Source organism: Phalaenopsis equestris, unplaced genomic scaffold (assembly GCF_001263595.1).
Source record: "Phalaenopsis equestris unplaced genomic scaffold, ASM126359v1 Scaffold000224, whole genome shotgun sequence".
Taxonomy (NCBI): domain Eukaryota; kingdom Viridiplantae; phylum Streptophyta; class Magnoliopsida; order Asparagales; family Orchidaceae; genus Phalaenopsis; species Phalaenopsis equestris.
The window spans coordinates 3,522,285-3,539,905 of NW_018164666.1; the positions used below are offsets into that span (position 1 = coordinate 3,522,285).

Consider the following 17,621-nt stretch of genomic DNA (forward strand, 5'->3'; position numbering starts at 1 on the left):
GGCTAAGCGTTTACTAGCAGAATACTGAAAGATAAGAATGACCAGTAACAACCCACTTAAATCGGGCTTGAAGGCTAACGGAGCGAATGCTATCCAAATCAAAGACTAAAGTCTATCAAGCCGAGTGGAGGCATCAGCTCGCCTCTCGTCATAACTTGACTCAAGAGAAGAATTCAACATCATCTGTTATGTCAAAAATGCCCCTCATACCTCTCATATAGAGCTGAGAACTAGTCATCATATATCCACACAGATCTTCCCCAAAGGATCGTCTCGTCGATGAGTAAGTTACTTGTCAGATTATGGTGATTCACCCTGTCCGATGGCCTAATCTTTCTTTGTCGACAGTTCTTTATCCAGAAATCAATAGCGCCAACCAAACTAATATAGTTGACCAGTAGAACCAAGCAGACCGAGTCAAGTCTTGTCGATTCAAAGATCATCAAGTGCCGATCGACAACCTCAATTAAACGAAGGCGAATGAGCATGTCTTGTTGAACCAGGACCGATCAACTCCTACCGACTGACGTGCATCAATTTTATGTGATTTAACATGTTTTTTATCATACAATTTACATACTAATTTACCTCATTTATTATGATTTTATGCTTGTGGAATGGTTCTTTGTGTTATTTTGCAGGTTATAGGTCTCAAATAGACAAAACAGAGTCGAAATGTGTGAAATAGTGTTGTCTGGTGTGACCACATCTAATGTGCTCGTGATCACACCAGAATTGGTGTGACCACACTGGTTTTAGGTGTGACCACACCAATGAACCGCAAGATCTCGTTTTGGAAGGTTCTTTCATATCGATTTTTGTTGGATCTTTAAAAGGGAAGCTAGATCGCGAATTGAAGCATTCTTGGGTGGAGAGGAAAGTTGGAGACGAATGGAGAAGAAATTTTTTAGGTTTCGTCTTCCTCTCTTCGGATTGAGGTCATAAGGTTTTTTCTACCTTTCTCTTTGTGTTGTTCTTATATGTTTTGAGAGGTTATTATATGAGAGTAGAGTTGGCTACTTGAAAGAGGGAACAAATCACGAATCGCCATATTATCCTAATCACAGCGGCGCAAGCCTTACATAGCTTGAAGACACATACGATCTATTTGTTGTTTTTTTTCATATTCTCGAAACACGCTATTTTTTGTTATTGCTTTTAATTAGAAATTTAGGAAACAATCTTTTTTTTTTTTTGTGATGACACTAAACTAGGTTTAGAAGTAAAGTAAAATAGAGATTCACCCATCAGAAAAGTTCTTAGCCCTTTCCTTCTGAGATCATATTGCAATATTATTTAACTACATTACTAATTGACACGTACACTTGCGTTGTGCAACCGACTTAAATCTCGATAAGTTTGGGCACGTCACCGACCGGGTCATATAGTGGCCGAACAGAATGCCTATATATGTAAAATTTACAAAATATATCATATAACATCCCCATTAAAGCAGGAGCAAATATGCAAATTTATATTTTATACATTCTCCTCTGTAGATAGTGGGATGACTTCCTCAGAAAAAGCTAACCAATATCACAAATTATTATTCATGATTATGCCTTCTCTCTCTATCTTGTGTCTTACATTCTATATCTTGAGTGTGATTCACAGACAAATCATGATCCAACAAACAATATATTTATGTGCTACAAAGATTTTACTGTTATAAATATAAAAAATTAAATTTTACAAAAATAAGAATACTATGTTATGCTTGCAAATACCTAAAAAACCTAAAATAAAAAAAAAATTAAAAAAAAATAGCACTTTATTTTACAAAATTTATAGAACCTAATAATAGCAAGTGAAATATGAGTTTCTTAGATTCCTTTTAACTTCATTTTATTAAACTTAGAAACAATTCCATTTGACTTATGCAGTAACAATATTAATTTACTACAATTATTGCTGTCAATGCTGCTTCATGAATTTAATTTCATATATACAATTAAAGGATGATGTCTCATCCCCGAAATTGGGTCCATTTGGCCTTCTTTTCAGTAAAGTCTGGGGAACAAGACAGCATGAAAATTTTGTTGAGATTTCAACAATGAATAAATACTGTCACTTTTGATGGCCCAAAAATGTTATTAGTCTGTCATATGATGGGAACACAGTGAAATCAATATACTGCTTTTGTATTCTTAACTCTTTTGTCGTGTTCTGTATTCTATATCAAATATGCACTAAACTTGAGAATGGTACATTACATTAAAATAAAATAAATTCATTTGACTTTAGCTCCCCATCAATTTAATAAGCTAGAGTTGTTTGTGTTTGAAGGCGGCCCGCACTAAGAATATGGGTTGTCGACAACAAGAATCTTAGATCAGGTCTGCATGGATTATTGCACGTTAAAATATTTGTTATGATAGAGAGAATATTGTGGCGTAAAAAAGTGTGAGTATACTTTATGATTATTTGCTTGAGATTGTTTTACTCTCAGAGTTTATGGAAGGTCAAATTAGTCAACACTTTTTGAATTAGGGTTGAAAGAGGAACGAATTTGATATTTTTATAAACTTTGGGGCTAAAATGATCTCATGTAAATAGTTAGGGACTATTTTGGCAATGTACTTGGATTGTTATATGAATTTATTTTGTTAGTGGGTTCTTTTTTTTTCCAAAATTTTCATAATTTTTTTTTTACATGAATAAATCATGCACCAACATAAAAACAAAAAGAACGCTACATTTTGAATGAGATTTTGGAAAAACAAAATCATGGGGAATAAGATATATGAATTAATAATATGCTTTTCTAAGATTTTCCAAGTTCGTACTTCCTTACTTGTAGGGAAGATGATATTATAGAGTTGGGGCCACTTGTTTTATCTCATGTGACCGGTAGAAACTGTGGAGGGTGATGATAACTATTGAATTATGATATCGAAATTGGGATATTTTAGGAGATGATGGTCTTGCAGCGATAATCAAGAGATGGTGATTAAGTAGATGCATTCAGGCATAGATGAAAGAGTAGTGATAGATAGTCAACCAACAATAGTTACTAGTAGTGGTTGTTCATGCAAGCTATCACGCAGAGCTCCAAAATCCTTCAACTCTTGAAGCTTACTCCAATTTCAAATATAATTCTCTTATGTTAATAATACATATGTATTTATAATTTTTTAGTTTGATCTTTTAATTATTTTGATCAAAAATTTAAAACACTCATCTTACAAACCATGGCATTTTCATTAACCATAGATTATTCGTTTAGCAACTAAATACCTTCATTACAACATAATTGAATGATCGACTGCTAGATTGATTCCACTTGTAGAAATGCTCAATTTAATTATAAGCATTCAAGATTTGGAGGTTTTTGACCTTTCTATTGATGTCTTAATTTTCTTGATTATACTTCAATTACTTGATTTAAGCTTATTTTTACTTGAATTGAATCACTTTTGGTGTGATTGGGCTTAATTTATTGAGATATTCAATTTGAATACAACATTCTTGAGATTGAAGTTTTAACGATTTTTGCATTTACGAGTTGGCTTGGGTCACCTACACCCCTACATGATACCACAAAATTCCAAATTTATTTACATATCTAATTTCTAAATTTTAATTTTTTATCTTTATAATATTCCATCTAAACTTGAATTGGTATATTCCAAATTCAAAAAAGTTAAAAATGTTAACAATATATTTATGTGATATGAAAGATGACTGTGTTTGGTCCTAATATGTCTGCGAACAGACCTAAGGAATAGTGCTTGAGATAAGAGAGCAAGAGAGACAAACAAAGAGAAATGTACAGTAATAAACAATAATGTGAAAGGAGTGTATAACTCTTTATTCATATAATGACCTTTTATTTATGGAGGAAGATGATATGTTATGCTGAATTACTTTTTTAAATTAAATTTAAATGAGGGTTGTATAAGTTATTACAAGTATTTTACATATGTGGGCCCAGGCCTGGTGGATCAAAAGCTTGGCTGGCTATATTGGTTAACCCTCTGAAATCCACTGCCTGTCAACTAAGCTAGAGAAGCTAGTCAATCTGTCTGGTCTGGTAAGACTGTTGGTCAGCTAAGCTTGATGTTGTAAATTGGTTGGGCTCTTACTGGAAAAGGATTGGTAAAGTTGATTTGGTTGACAAAGTGGTGTCTATTGGCAAATCAAGTATAAACGCCGACCCTCAATCCCTGACAAGGAACTCTTGTCGATTGCGTATAGCTAGGCTATCAGGCAAAAGACGAATCACCATAATTCGATAGTTAGCCGCCTGTAGACAAAGAGATCTTGGGGGAAGCTAAGTTTCACCTCATTGACTCTTGATGAAATTTGAGGAGGTTATTGAATACCATAGAGAGAACTGTAAGACCCGAGGGGGAGCTTTTTGATGCGGAACAATATAAGGTTATTTTTATAAATGAAGATCATATTTTGTATGGAGGAGAATTATGTAGTGTAATAAGATGTGGTTAAAAATGAAGAATAATTTATAAAAATCAAGTGAAGGCTAAAATACATTCAAACTCTCAAGAGAATGAGGCAAACATTCACTTAAAAGAGCTCAAATAAGAGCCCAAGAAAGTAACAAATTAAGAGCCCACTCAAGGCCAATCATAAGAGCCTTATCAAGAAGAAAATTTTGAATTTTTTTTTATTATTTATATTTTATTTTTGGTTTCTAGAATGTTTGAATTTTAAAATTTGGAGGCTTTTATGGCGGATCATAATAAAATTGATAAATTAGGAAGGTGTTTACCATCTTCCTTCATTAATAACCACTTACCACCCTTCAAAACTTCCTTCTCCTTTTATTGAATTTTTATCATTGTAATCCCTATAGATAGGGCTGATATGTAATGCTTTGCAACATTTGTTTATATGAAATATTTGAGAAGTTTCTCTTCTGTTGCTTGGTGCTTGTGGCTTCAAGTATTGTCTTTTCCTTGGTGAGATTAGGTATTTATCTTTGCTTTTCTTTTATGTTATTTATTAATCCTCCATAATACATCCTCTTAAACTCTTCACAACTTTTCATCCACATCCTAAGTTTCTTATAATATGAACAAAACAACAATCAAAGCCTGACAACCATTCCAAACTCCTCTTCATAGCTCTTGACCAAGCAAGAGCATATTAAGACCAAGTCTTATTCCTTAACCCTAAACACAATTGAACCCATCCAAACCCACCCATCTACTCCAGATCATAAGTAGACATCCTAAGCTAACAACCAATAATAATTTCTAGCCACTTACCCATTATTAAGCCAATTTTTCAAAGAGATGCTTCAAATCAACCCAAACTAGCCTAATCCAGACTAGTTTTGGTATTTTTGCCACAATTCCCTTCTAAATCTCTTAAAATTCTTCCAAAACCTCTACATCACATCTTTAGACTTAAAATCAAACATCAATAGCAAATTTTACTACTTTATCTCATCAAAAGGCCGCTTGCCTCCATCACTTTTCCCCTTGAATTCCTTATATCATGGGGATGTTGTGGATTCCTCTGTATTTAGCGATTGGTCAAACTGCTCATGTTTGGGCCGCATGATTTCCCTGATTAATTTTGGTCTTGATGCTTCCAATCGGCACGGACCCCCCAGTCTCCTATTGGTGGGCCCACTTGTGCCACATCATATCTTATTTGTGCCGTTTTATCTCCTCGACATTCATGCATGTTTTCTTTCGGTATGCAAATTGTTATAAATATAAAAATTAAAATTTTACAAAAACAAGAATACTATGGTATGCATGTAAACTTTATTTTACAAAATTTATAGAACCTAATGATAGCAAATGAAATACGAGTTTCTCATATTCCTTTTAACTTCATCTCATTAAACTTGAAAACAATTGCATTTGGGTTAAGGCTGCAACATTATTAATTTATCATGGTTATTGCTATCATTATTGCTTCATAAACTTAATTTCATATTTAAAATTAGAAGCTGATGTCTCATGCCCCAAAAATGGATTCATTCGGCCTTCTTCCAAAAAAATGTCAGGAGAAGAAGAAGAAGACAGCATGAAAATTTTCTAATGATTTCAATTATAAATAAATAATGTTACTTTTGACAGAGTGCAGAAAGAAAATGGAAGCTACATACTGCCTTTGTACTCTTAACTCTTTCCTTATATTCTATCACTATAGCAAATATGCATTAAACTTGAGAATTCTACATTCATTAAAATAATAATAAGAAGAAAAATCATTTGACTTTAGCTCCCCATCAATTTAATAAGTTAAAGTTGTTTGGGATTCCCCTGGCTAAGAATATGGTTGCCGACGACAACGAGAATCATAGATTGGATCTATATGAATTATTGCACTTTAAAATATTTGTTATGATGGAGAGAATTTTGTGATGTGAAGTGTCAAAATAGTCTCCGACTATTTGCACTAAGTTGTTTTAGTTCTAGGCTTTATAAAAGTGTCAAATTAATCTCACGCTCTTTGAATTGAGGCTGAAATAGTCCTCATGGAGGAGTATTAGAGCTCACTTTTAGCCTGAAACTAATTTGACAATTTTGGCACTTTACTCGAGTTATATGTATTAATTTTTTTTTAGATGATTTTTTTTTCCCAAATATTTCACAAATTGTTTTACATGAGGATTCCACGCACAAATATTCAAGTATAAAGGAGCCGGAATGACACCACATTTTTGAGTCCTCATTTTGAACCTTATATTATTTTAGTCTAATGAGTTATGCATATTTGATCATATGTGACATATATTAGATCATGTCATGGTAACTGATCTAATAATTATTTTTAATAATGTATTAGACCACATTCTTATGAATGTTTGCAATGAAAATTGATTAGAACTTGATCGATAATTTTTGTAACTCTATTCTTTTAATATATATAATTAAAATTAATTGCAAATCCCATCTTTAAAATGTATCTAAGTTCAAATCATTACCGTTGTTGTGGTCTGGTTCTATCTGTTTTATTACTTAGAAACAATGTTGGTTCGAATCAATTTTAAACTATTTAATTTCAATTTTCTATATAATTTAAATTATTTAATTTCAAGCCCAACACAAACAATAATATGTAAATCGAGTAAAGCATGGACACACTCTTCATAAGCAATTTCGAACAAAATCAATTTCAAACGAGCTAAACATAAATCAAGGTTGAGCTCACCCAAACTCAGCTCGTTTACAACCTTGAATACGATCACAAGCAAGCAACACATATATTTATTGTGGGCCCTAGTGCTTTTATGTCATAAATATTGAACTATACTCAACATAGCGATGCAAAGATGTCAATAAGAAGAGCACCCTAGAATTTCATAATAACATGATTTTGTTATTGCTTTTCTTTCTTTTTTAATACATTTTTGAGAATTTTAATCTAATTTGTTATTTGATGATTGTAGGCATCTATTTGCTACTAAAAAAAAAAAATATCAAGAAATTTTATTTTTTAGAATTTTGAAAAATATATATTTTTCATTCTTATGTTGATGAGAGAATTTTTTCTTTCATAAAATTTCACAATCAAATTGATTGTTCAAAAATGATTTTTTCTTTTTTTTGTAAATGTTGATAAATTTTTTTGCTACTCGTGAAATTTTTTTTATATAAAAGTATCGTGATAAACTTCATGAATAACACAGCAAATGAGAGGAGAAAATATTCCGTTCGAACAGTCAATCACCAGTGGACATGTCGCCATACATGTCATCAGCAACCGATCACCGGTGACCGCATCGCCATACACGTCATCGGCGGGCGACGTGACCGCTGGTGATTGACTATTCGGACATGAACAGTATTTGTCCTAATGAGGGGGGCAAATAAAGTTGCGGTTTTTTTTAGAGGTTGTGCATTGTGGTCATGTGTACATGTTGACACCAATATTCAAGTGAGGGGTCCGAGTAAAGAAAACTAGCTAATGAAACTTGTAACTATGATGATGGTAAAGCCCAAAAGTGACGGAATCCGTGCACAAGGTCTATGAAGAAGTTGGTACAGAATCTTCTCTTCAAGTAGGAGACCCAAATTCAATATACTCTCTTAACAATTAATTTTTAACTTAGCTGCCTGTAAAACTTTACACCTCTTGTTCCAGTAATCTCATCTCCATTCCTAAACTCTCTGTAACCCCATAAATCTCCTCTGTCAGTGGATGAGTATTATCATCTGAAGAGAACTTATGCATGTGTGAAGAATTCCCAGTTCTAACATCCACCCAACTAAAGCCCACCTCCTTCTTCACCCCTCTGTTCCTCATCCATCTCCGCACACTCGCTGCATTTTCCCACTCCCCTGCATCAGCATATATGTTCGACATGAGCACGTAAGCCCCCGACTCTAATGGCTCCATCTCCATTAAAGCGTCTGCCACTCTCTTTCCCATCTCCATATCTCCATGAAGCCTACATGCCCCCAGCAAGCTCTGCAATGCTGAAACACCAGGCCCGTTGGGTATCTTCCCCAGAAATTCTTCAGCCTCCATTAACTTCCCAGCTTTTCCCAGCATATCAACCATACAAGCATAATGCTCCGGCCATGGATCGAGCTTGAATTGATTCACCATCATATCAAAAACCTTCTGTCCCACACTAACTATACCCCTGCAGCAACAAGCTGTAAGAACTGCCAGGAAGGTTATATGATCAGGCTGAAGATTGGAGCTCAGCATTTCCCCAAACAGTTTCATGACAATCTCAAAACTTCCATGCTTGGCATGTGCTGAAATTATTGCAGTCCAGCTGATCAAGCTCCTGTTGACTGTTTCGCCAAAAGCCATCAAGGATTCGCCGATGCTGCCTCGCTTCGCATACATGTCAATGAGGGTGCCAGCCACATGCTCATTAGTGCTGAGGCCCAGCTTAAGGATCCGGCAATGGCATCTCTGACCATAAGTTAAGTAAATTGTTTGCGCAGAAGTAACTGCACTGATAACGCTGGCAAATGTATAATGGTTTGGCACACAGTACAGGATAGCTGAGGAGAACGCTCGTAGAGCTTCTTCACAAAGCCCGTTCTGGGCATAGCCGGATATCAAAGAATTCCAGCTCACTGTTTCCTTGTCCTCCATCTCTTCGAAGATCTTTCTTGCCGCTCCCATGGAGGATAACTTTGCGTACATTGTTATCAGGGTGTTTGAAACATATACATTGGTAAAAAATCTGGTTTTGAAGCAGACACCATGAATCATTTCACCCTCCTGAAGCACATGTTTGGGCGATACAGAATTGGCTAAAACAACTAAAGTTACATCATTAGGCTGCACGCCATCCAATCTCATGCTGTTAAACAGAGGAACAGCACTGCTTGGATCTATACAAATCATAGTAGTCCATGAAATGACATTCCTGTCTCTCATATCCAGAAAAATTTTGGTTGCAGAGTCAATGCTGTTGAACTTGTAGTACATAGACATGAGAAGATTTGAAACTGAAACATGGGTAACGAGGCCTACTTTTGCCGCAGAGCCATGAATTTGGAATCCAAGCTGTAAGTTTGAATCCTGGACGCAGGCTGAAATAGCGCTGGAGAGAGATATATGGTCAGGGATCATGGCTTCAACGCTGACCATTCTGACAAAAATCTGAATCGCCTCGGCGGCAAAATTGCCTTCTTGACTGAGCCCAGACAACAGGGCATTCCATGAAACCAAATCTTTCACAGGCATCTCGTCAAACACTAACCTGGCATCGAGAAAGCAGGCCAGCCTAGAATAAGCCGTGATTAGAGCATTGCCCACAAGTATATCGTAGCCAAACCCGGATTTGAATCCAAGGGAATGGAGCTGGTGGATAAAGTGGATATCTTGGAGAAATCCAGAGATTGACAGAGTGGTGGTGACTGCCACGGGGTCGAGAGGAACTCCGGCTCTCATTATTCTCTGCATGAATCGTAAAGCATCGTAGCCACAAACAAAGCCACAGAGAATGGTGTTCCAGGAAATGACATCTTTGTCAGGCATTTCATCGAATACCTTGAGGGCATTATCAAAGTATCCGGATTTTGAGTAGAAATTGATAAGGGAGTTGGAGACAGCTAGGAAGGAGTTGAGGCCGGAGGAGATGGAGAAGGAGTGGATTTGTGCGCCGGTGATGGCTTCGATGGATGGCTTGAGGGCCAGAGTGGCGGCGAGGGAGGGGGTCGAGGCTGCCGCCGGCGCGAAGCACCGCCTGGATGGGGAGGAGCGGGTGATAAATGGCCGGAGGGCTTGGAGAAGAAGTTGAAAGCAGTGTTGAGATTAGAAGGGTGGGAAGAGGAACTCGGCAGCGCCATGGGAGAGCTGGGTGATGGTGAGGGCGGAGAAGCATGGAATCAGGCCATCACACCTTATCCTTTCAAGCTTTTTCAAAAGGATAAGACAACTTTCTAAAATATAAATTTAAAGCATAATCAATCATTAAAAATTCTAATTATTTTTTATTATTCAATTATGCTTTAAATTCAAAACAATAATTGAATGACGTTTCTATAGTTCGTATAAGTATAATTTTCTTTTGGTGTATCATATTGACCTCAAGCATTCAAATTCACCATAATGAAGAACATTGAAAAAAAATTGAAGGCTTTGTCAGCATAAACTCCACATGATTTCAGCAAGAGTAGAGATTTTATTCTTCGAAAACGGCAAGTGAAAGCCTAATTAAGCATCAGAAATATCGACTAACAGTGTCCTTCAAATTACTGACACTCACAATACTACAATAAATCAACTTCAGCATGGACAGCAGAAACTTAGGAAAGAAATACATCAAAATTAATGAAGACGGCACAAAATATAACACAATTTACATTATTTTATCACTCAAATTTGACAATAATATGAGAATGCCGGTAGGATTTTTTTTTCAGGAAGCCAAACCTCTCTCATCACCGCATCGCACTTCTAAATCTTGATTGGCTCGTACTTTTCGCCCATGGCACCACCTTTCTGCTTCTGAAACTGAATGTAACGAATCGTGCTCGAAAAGAAAGCATCCGTCGAAGGATCTGAGGGCGAGCTGTCGCTTTGCATCTCCGTCATGATCAGTTCAATCAGACCCTGGATTGCAGAGCTTGTGATCTGAGGATTTCCTTTCTCGAAGAAGTGCAGATACCTGCCAAAAAAAGAAGCCCTTAATATTTTACGATTTAAGCCCTTAGGGGAGAAAGTTACTCAATTGAAAGAATAAATAGTTGTACTTGTTGAGTATTTCAACAAATAATGTGACGGGACCACTGCTACCCCTTGTAACATTGGCCATTTGCTGGGCAGCATTTGCGATTCTCAGTGCACGCTTTAAGCATAGAAGAACTCTGCAAGCATGAGAAGAGTTAGTTATAAGAAGAGTATAATTACACAGAGCAAACTCCACAGGAGCATAATTTAAAAAAAAAAAAACATAACACCCAATTCTTACATGTTTACATATCTCACACCTAAACTTTCATATTTACACAGAGCATTCAAGTTTTTAATATCACATAAAAAATAGTACTATTACATTTTTAAAAATCAAATACATCTTTTCATGCATAGGCTTTAAGCACCAAAGTGGTATATATGTAAATACAGAGGTTTAAGTGTGAATTTATTTTTAAAAATGATTAGTAAATTCATATATATAAGCCCATTATTGAGAAAGTAACATGACTTGCAAGACAGTTAATTTGCATAATAGGGTGTCAAATGAAAGGACGGGCAAAATGAAGTTATTAGGTGTAAGATGATCAGGAAATCAAGATCAATCTGTCGGCTTGGTGGAAAGCTTGTCCAAGCAGAGTCGAAGTAACAAGTGTTCAGAATAGAGGTGTAAACGAGTCCGAACTGAGCTCGAGTCATGCACAACTTGAGCTCAGCTTGTATGTCAAGCTTGTGCTCGAGTTGGGCTTGAATGAAGAGGTAGTGCTTAGCTCGCAATGATGACAGCTGACTCACAAGCCTGCTCACGAGCTAAAGCCAAAAATTAAATTATCATGGGGGCGCACTGGATAAGGCATCGATGGCTGGAGGATTGTCATGGTAGCTCGCCAGAGAAATCATCGACATGACTATCAATAAAAAAGTCGAGCTGACGAGCCAACCCTGGACAAGTTTCAGCTCGAGCTTGTTTAATAAACGAGCTTGAATTTGAGCTTGAGCTCCTTGCTCGATAAGTTCAACTTGCGAGCTCATTAATGAGTCGAGCCTCAGCCAGCTCGTGAGATGGCTTGTCTCACTTACAAGCCTAGTTTAGACGCATAAATCAAAGCATGTCATGCAAGAAAGTGCTTGCCAATTCTCACCTTTCTCCATCCTTGATTCCATCTTGACTTTCAACCCAGAAAAGATGCGAACAAGCATAAACTGCTCTACATTGATCAGGCTTTTTTAAAAGTTTTGCGGAATACTGTAAAAAAAGATCAAAATACATGTGAAAATGAAATTTAAAAGTTCATGACAACAATGAATAAAAACATATGAAAAAGTGTTTTAAGACGCACCCCTGTGGCCTTATGAGTTAGTGTGTCTCTATTCTCAACTCCAAATACAGTCATCCTCTGAAGGGTTCCGATAATTAAATGTATTGCCGTCACTTGGGCTTTTGAATCCTGCATAAACCAAATAAGAAAACAAAGAAGAACATCAGTAGCAGATACAATTAAATGTTTTACCAAACAAGCAAAACATAAAATTGATGATAAAAAAGAATAATTTGATATTTATATTCAAGTCACTTACTGCAACTTCTTCTTCATATAATATAAACGCTTGAGTAAGAAATTCATATGCAACAGGTTCAAGATCACAATCGTTGGCAGCCTACGAAACAGAATTAAATTATTAACAACTTCTGTTGCAGGCTGACAAAGAATAAAATTAATAGAAAATTTACATACCTCTGCGCATTGTAAGTACAACCTTAAGGAAAGTTCAGAAGAAGGAACAGATGATAACGCCTCAATAATCTGATATGTATTGAGTTACAAAAATAGGAGTGAATAGCATAGGGTCAAGAAATAATTTACGAAAAATATATTAAAAAATAGAAAGTATTCAATGATTCTTAAGGCTGGCCCAAAGGGCTAATGATGATGGTGATATCATGTGTTCAAGCAGAAAGTGTTGTTTTGGAAAATAAAATATACACAGTAGACGAAAAGATATTGCAATTAAATTGCATGATACAGCATGCAGCCTGAAAAATAGCACTGGTTATCCTCATAAATCTTGGTTACCTTCAACATTTTAGTTTATGAAAATATTAGTCTAGAGAAAGGATTTTGTTGATGAACATTAAGTTGTGCATCATAAGGTAAAATTACACAAAATGTTGATATCATAAAATTAAGGGTCTATAAACATCCAAATCAAATGAAATCTAATCAATTCATGCCTTTTAACTCATATAGAACATAATCACATATCCAGGTATAACTGCAATTTAAAAATCAAAACCACTGTCCAGCCACAGTTATCAACTAAAGGGGACTTCATTTCAGAACATGTCACAATTTAAAATGGGTACTTTATTTCATCACAGTATGACTAAAACAACTTGATAATTTCCACAATGTTGGAAAATAGTTCCTCTTTTTCCACTTTTCAAATTTCATGACAATGCACGACATCAATTGATAAGAGTTGAAAATTTTGAAATTCCAGGAAAATAAGCTAGCTGATTCAATCAACATAACCAGGTAATAGCGTATATACAAGCTAAGGATGTCTTCATTTATCTATGTTTCTCCTTGAAAATAATCTTAGCTATTGCACGTTCATCTGTTTCTTTTCATTTCTCAAATTTTTATTTATGCTGCTTTTCAATATTCATGACACAATATGCAAAACCTCTTTCTCCGCCAATGGATAATTAGAATTTGTTGAAAGAAAAAAATAACTAATTTTATTAACATAAAAATGTAGAAAAAAGCTGGGATGAGAATTGTTCATGCTTCCTTTTTAAGAGAAAATGCTAACAAATGTTCAATTTTCTCCACATTTAACCTATCCTTTGTTCTATGAAAGGTTGTAGCAACAACGACAAAATACAAACTTTAATTGAATATATAAGAAGATGAACTAAGAATAATAACCTGATTCAATATCTGAAATATTTTCTTAGGGGTTGCAGGAACATCTTCAGTGACCTCATCTCCTTCATGGACTTGCAAACGTCTCACTAGCTTTAAATCAAAAGCTTACAGCATTAACGCACAGACGAAAACAATTATAAAGTTATTCTACATTTAATTAAAAACTAATCTATAAACTATATACATACATAAATACATGTATATATATATATATATATATATACATATAGTATATGTATCTATGTATATCTGTATATGTATCTATGTATATGTATCTATGTATATCTGTATATGTATCTATGTATATGTATCTATGTATATCTGTATATGTATCTATGTATATGTATCTATGTATATCTGTATATGTATCTATGTATATGTATCTATGTATATCTGTATATGTATCTATGTATATGTATCTATGTATATCTGTATATGTATCTATGTATATGTATCTATGTATATCTGTATATGTATCTATGTATATGTATCTATGTATATCTGTATATGTATCTATGTATATGTATCTATGTATATCTGTATATGTATCTATGTATATGTATCTATGTATATCTGTATATGTATCTATGTATATGTATCTATGTATATCTGTATCTATGTATATATCTATCTATATGTATATGTATATATCTATATGTATATGTATATATCTAAATGTATATGTATATATCTATATGTATATGTATATATCTATATGTATATGTATATATCTATATGTATATGTATATATCTATATGTATATGTATATATCTATATGTATATGTATATATCTATATGTTATATATATATATATATATATATAAAGTTTATTGTATCTTTTGTTGGGGTAGTACTGTACTTGGTATCGTATGGGTAGGATGCTTCTACTGGGCCCGCCCTCTCATACAACATTTATGTATCTTTTCTATTTCAATAAAATCTGCCCTTGGGCTTTTAATAATAATAAAAAAAAGTTTACTATTGAAAGCCTGATGACAGAAAGCTTCATTTCAAAATAAACTATTATTTCAATAGGACATTACCGAGAAAAAGGATTCATAACGTTTACTATTATTGAAAGCCTGCCAAAATAAAGCTTCATTTCAAAATAAACTATTCTTTCAATGGGGCATAATGGAGAAAAAGGATTCATGTAGCCTACATCACTTAGTGGGATAAAGGCTTGTTGTTGTTTCTTCAATGTTTATTATTTTACTTAAGAAAATATGTTAGAAAAGCAGCAATTGACAACGATTTTGTGAAATATTTGATTTAACATATACCATGTACTCCTATAATTAATGCAATCTTTTTCTTAACTAAAATTTATCAAGAAGCTCAAATAAAATTAATTGATTTTGAAAACATATTCTATAAAGAAAGAGAATGTCTACAAACTTTAGAGCAATAAAGCCTTATAAGGAGATAACTAAATTCAGAATTATTGTCTCATATTTAAAGGTTAAGTCAAGACAATAAGGGAAGACGCAACTATCTAATCTAATCAATTTATTAATCTTCTTAATTATATACAAAACCAAATTAATAATTTCCTCTCTCCAAGTTATTAAGATGTTTGAACAAACCTTGAGTCTAATATTAAATAATCTATTTTGACATAAAAATAGGAAATGATTTTGCTCAACAATTTAATTTCAAAAATTACAATTTTAAACTGGTTATTTAATATTCTAATTTTAATAGAGGCTAAAACAAGCTAATTGTCAGATTCAAATAAAACATTCAAATTCGTCATTAGCATATTGTTACAGTCATAACAATTTATCAATCCTATCTTGGTAACGAATAAAAAATATTATTATTTTAAAAATTACTGAACAACACTTAATCTCTAGAATTATTAGAATAGTAGCAATTTTTTTATTCTCCATCAAGCTAGATTCATTGATTCCACAAATCAATGCTTAAACCCAAGAAAATGGTCAAGCAGCAGTCTAATTTTTTCACAAATCAATGCTTAAACCCAAAAAAATTAGAAGCCGCTTGACTAATGTGCAAAAGGTGGTCAAGCGGCTTCTACCCAGTGTCATTATCTAACCAACTTTTCATTTAATCAGAAATTCATAGTGACCCATAGGAGTTTGAAATGTAACATTGTGCACATCCATTGGCCGCAGCTAAAACGGTCGATAGCATGATTTCCAATCAATCTGAGATAATATTGCAGTCTCAAATAACTCATTCCGCGGCCTATCGATCACCAGAATCTCTGTCAACTTCGTCTCATGCGTCTCCTCCATCTCTGTCAACTTTGATCCGATTTGCTTTTGTTTGTTCAAGCATTTGAATGTCGTATTACTTCTTCAAAGTGTAGCGGCTTGAGTCTGCTATGGGTTTCCTCGCTCGATATCACAGCTTCCGATCCACCTAAAGCTTTGATGTTGCCCTCATGTCTTGTGAATACTTTAGGTTGTTGCTGTTGGAGTCCGTTGTGACAGGTGGAGGCGTTTTTGTGTGAAACTCCATTATCTTCTTTATCATTTCTTGCATTTCACTTATGCTCTCGATTTTGTCCTCCATTCGGCTCTCTATGGAAGAAACTATTTTCTATGGTCACGAACGTTTGTTCCATTTAAAATCTGATTTGGCTCGCATCTTTCTCTAATTTCTCTTCCAAAGCATCTATTTTCTTTACTGACATTGCTTCTTGTATGGTTTTGAAACTCACGATCCTGTGGTTGGCTTCGCAACTATCTCGAATCCTGACAAGAATGTCGTAATTCCATTGTCAGCTTCCCAAATCATGAGAGGTTACATCCCAAGTGCACGCCTAATCTGGTCATTGACTTCAGGAATCTTGGATAACAACTGTCTCGTGATTGGACAACGTCATCCCGCTAGTGTATCACGGAGGAGAAAGATGGAAGTTTGCGGTCTCTGTACGCCGCAATCCCCACATGGCCATCTTAGCTAACTCTAATCTCAATTTTGTTGCGAAGCCAGAGGGGAAAAAAGACCAGAGTTACGAATCCTCGATAGGTTGTAATCCCGTCGAAGTCATCCCTATTTAGCTCTAATCTCCACCGCAAGCGAAGACCAAGCAGGAGAAAGCAAAGGAGGGAGTTTTAGGCCTCTGTATGCCACGATTGTGTGGTTACTTCAAAGTTAGCTTGTTCGCGGCTGGATCTCAAGGACAAAGCAAAAGGAGAAAAGGTGTGGCTTGTCACTATAAGCCCTGACAATGTAGCAGTAATAACGACTGCTTCGAATGAGTACGGAGCAGAAGGAGGTGATTATCGGGTCTAGGTATGTGTCATTCTTCCCCCACGCAGCGATCCTTTCCGATAAAAGCATAACTTTCCAACTCTGCTTCGTTGCCTTCTCCCGTAAGCTGCGAGCTCGTCGTTGCCTCCTTCTATAAGCCGTGAACCCGTTGTCTCCTTCCCACGCTCCAAACTGTTGCTTCCCAGCTCGCATGATTCACGGCTGCAGATTCCGTCGATATCTTCCCAAAACATCGTGAACCCACGTGTTTCTTTGCAACTACCTCCAATCGTGAGTTTATTGTGAATTTCAGCCACGGCGGCGCGATGCAGTCGCGTGACGGATGCCTGATCACCATGATTTTAAAGATTTCGT

General features: G+C 35.1%; 2 protein-coding genes across 3 annotated transcripts in view; both read right to left on the bottom strand.

The window, feature by feature from the left end:
* Positions 1-8,049: 8,049 nt before the first annotated feature.
* On the bottom strand, positions 8,050-10,241 carry LOC110023593 (pentatricopeptide repeat-containing protein At4g32430, mitochondrial-like). The gene is made up of 2 exons (XM_020723080.1): positions 10,229-10,241; positions 8,050-10,175 (listed from the first exon to the last, which is right to left on the bottom strand). The coding sequence occupies exons 1-2, from the start codon at positions 10,239-10,241 to the stop codon at positions 8,050-8,052; spliced, it is 2,139 nt and encodes a 712-aa protein (XP_020578739.1).
* Positions 10,242-10,546: 305 nt separating this feature from the next.
* Positions 10,547-17,621, bottom strand: part of LOC110023524 (vacuolar protein sorting-associated protein 35B-like) — a 40,608-nt gene continuing 33,533 nt past the window's right edge. The window contains exons 16-22 of one of the 2 annotated variants that reach the window (XM_020722991.1): positions 14,022-14,111; positions 12,825-12,893; positions 12,667-12,747; positions 12,429-12,536; positions 12,231-12,334; positions 11,148-11,261; positions 10,547-11,062 (exon numbers count right to left, since the gene is read on the bottom strand). In XM_020722991.1, coding sequence (XP_020578650.1) covers positions 10,852-11,062; positions 11,148-11,261; positions 12,231-12,334; positions 12,429-12,536; positions 12,667-12,747; positions 12,825-12,893; positions 14,022-14,111 — 777 coding nt within the window. In that variant the 3' untranslated portion in view covers positions 10,547-10,851. The remainder of the gene's footprint in view (positions 11,063-11,147; positions 11,262-12,230; positions 12,335-12,428; positions 12,537-12,666; positions 12,748-12,824; positions 12,894-14,021; positions 14,112-17,621) is intronic. The other variant, XM_020722992.1, reaches the window with a different exon arrangement.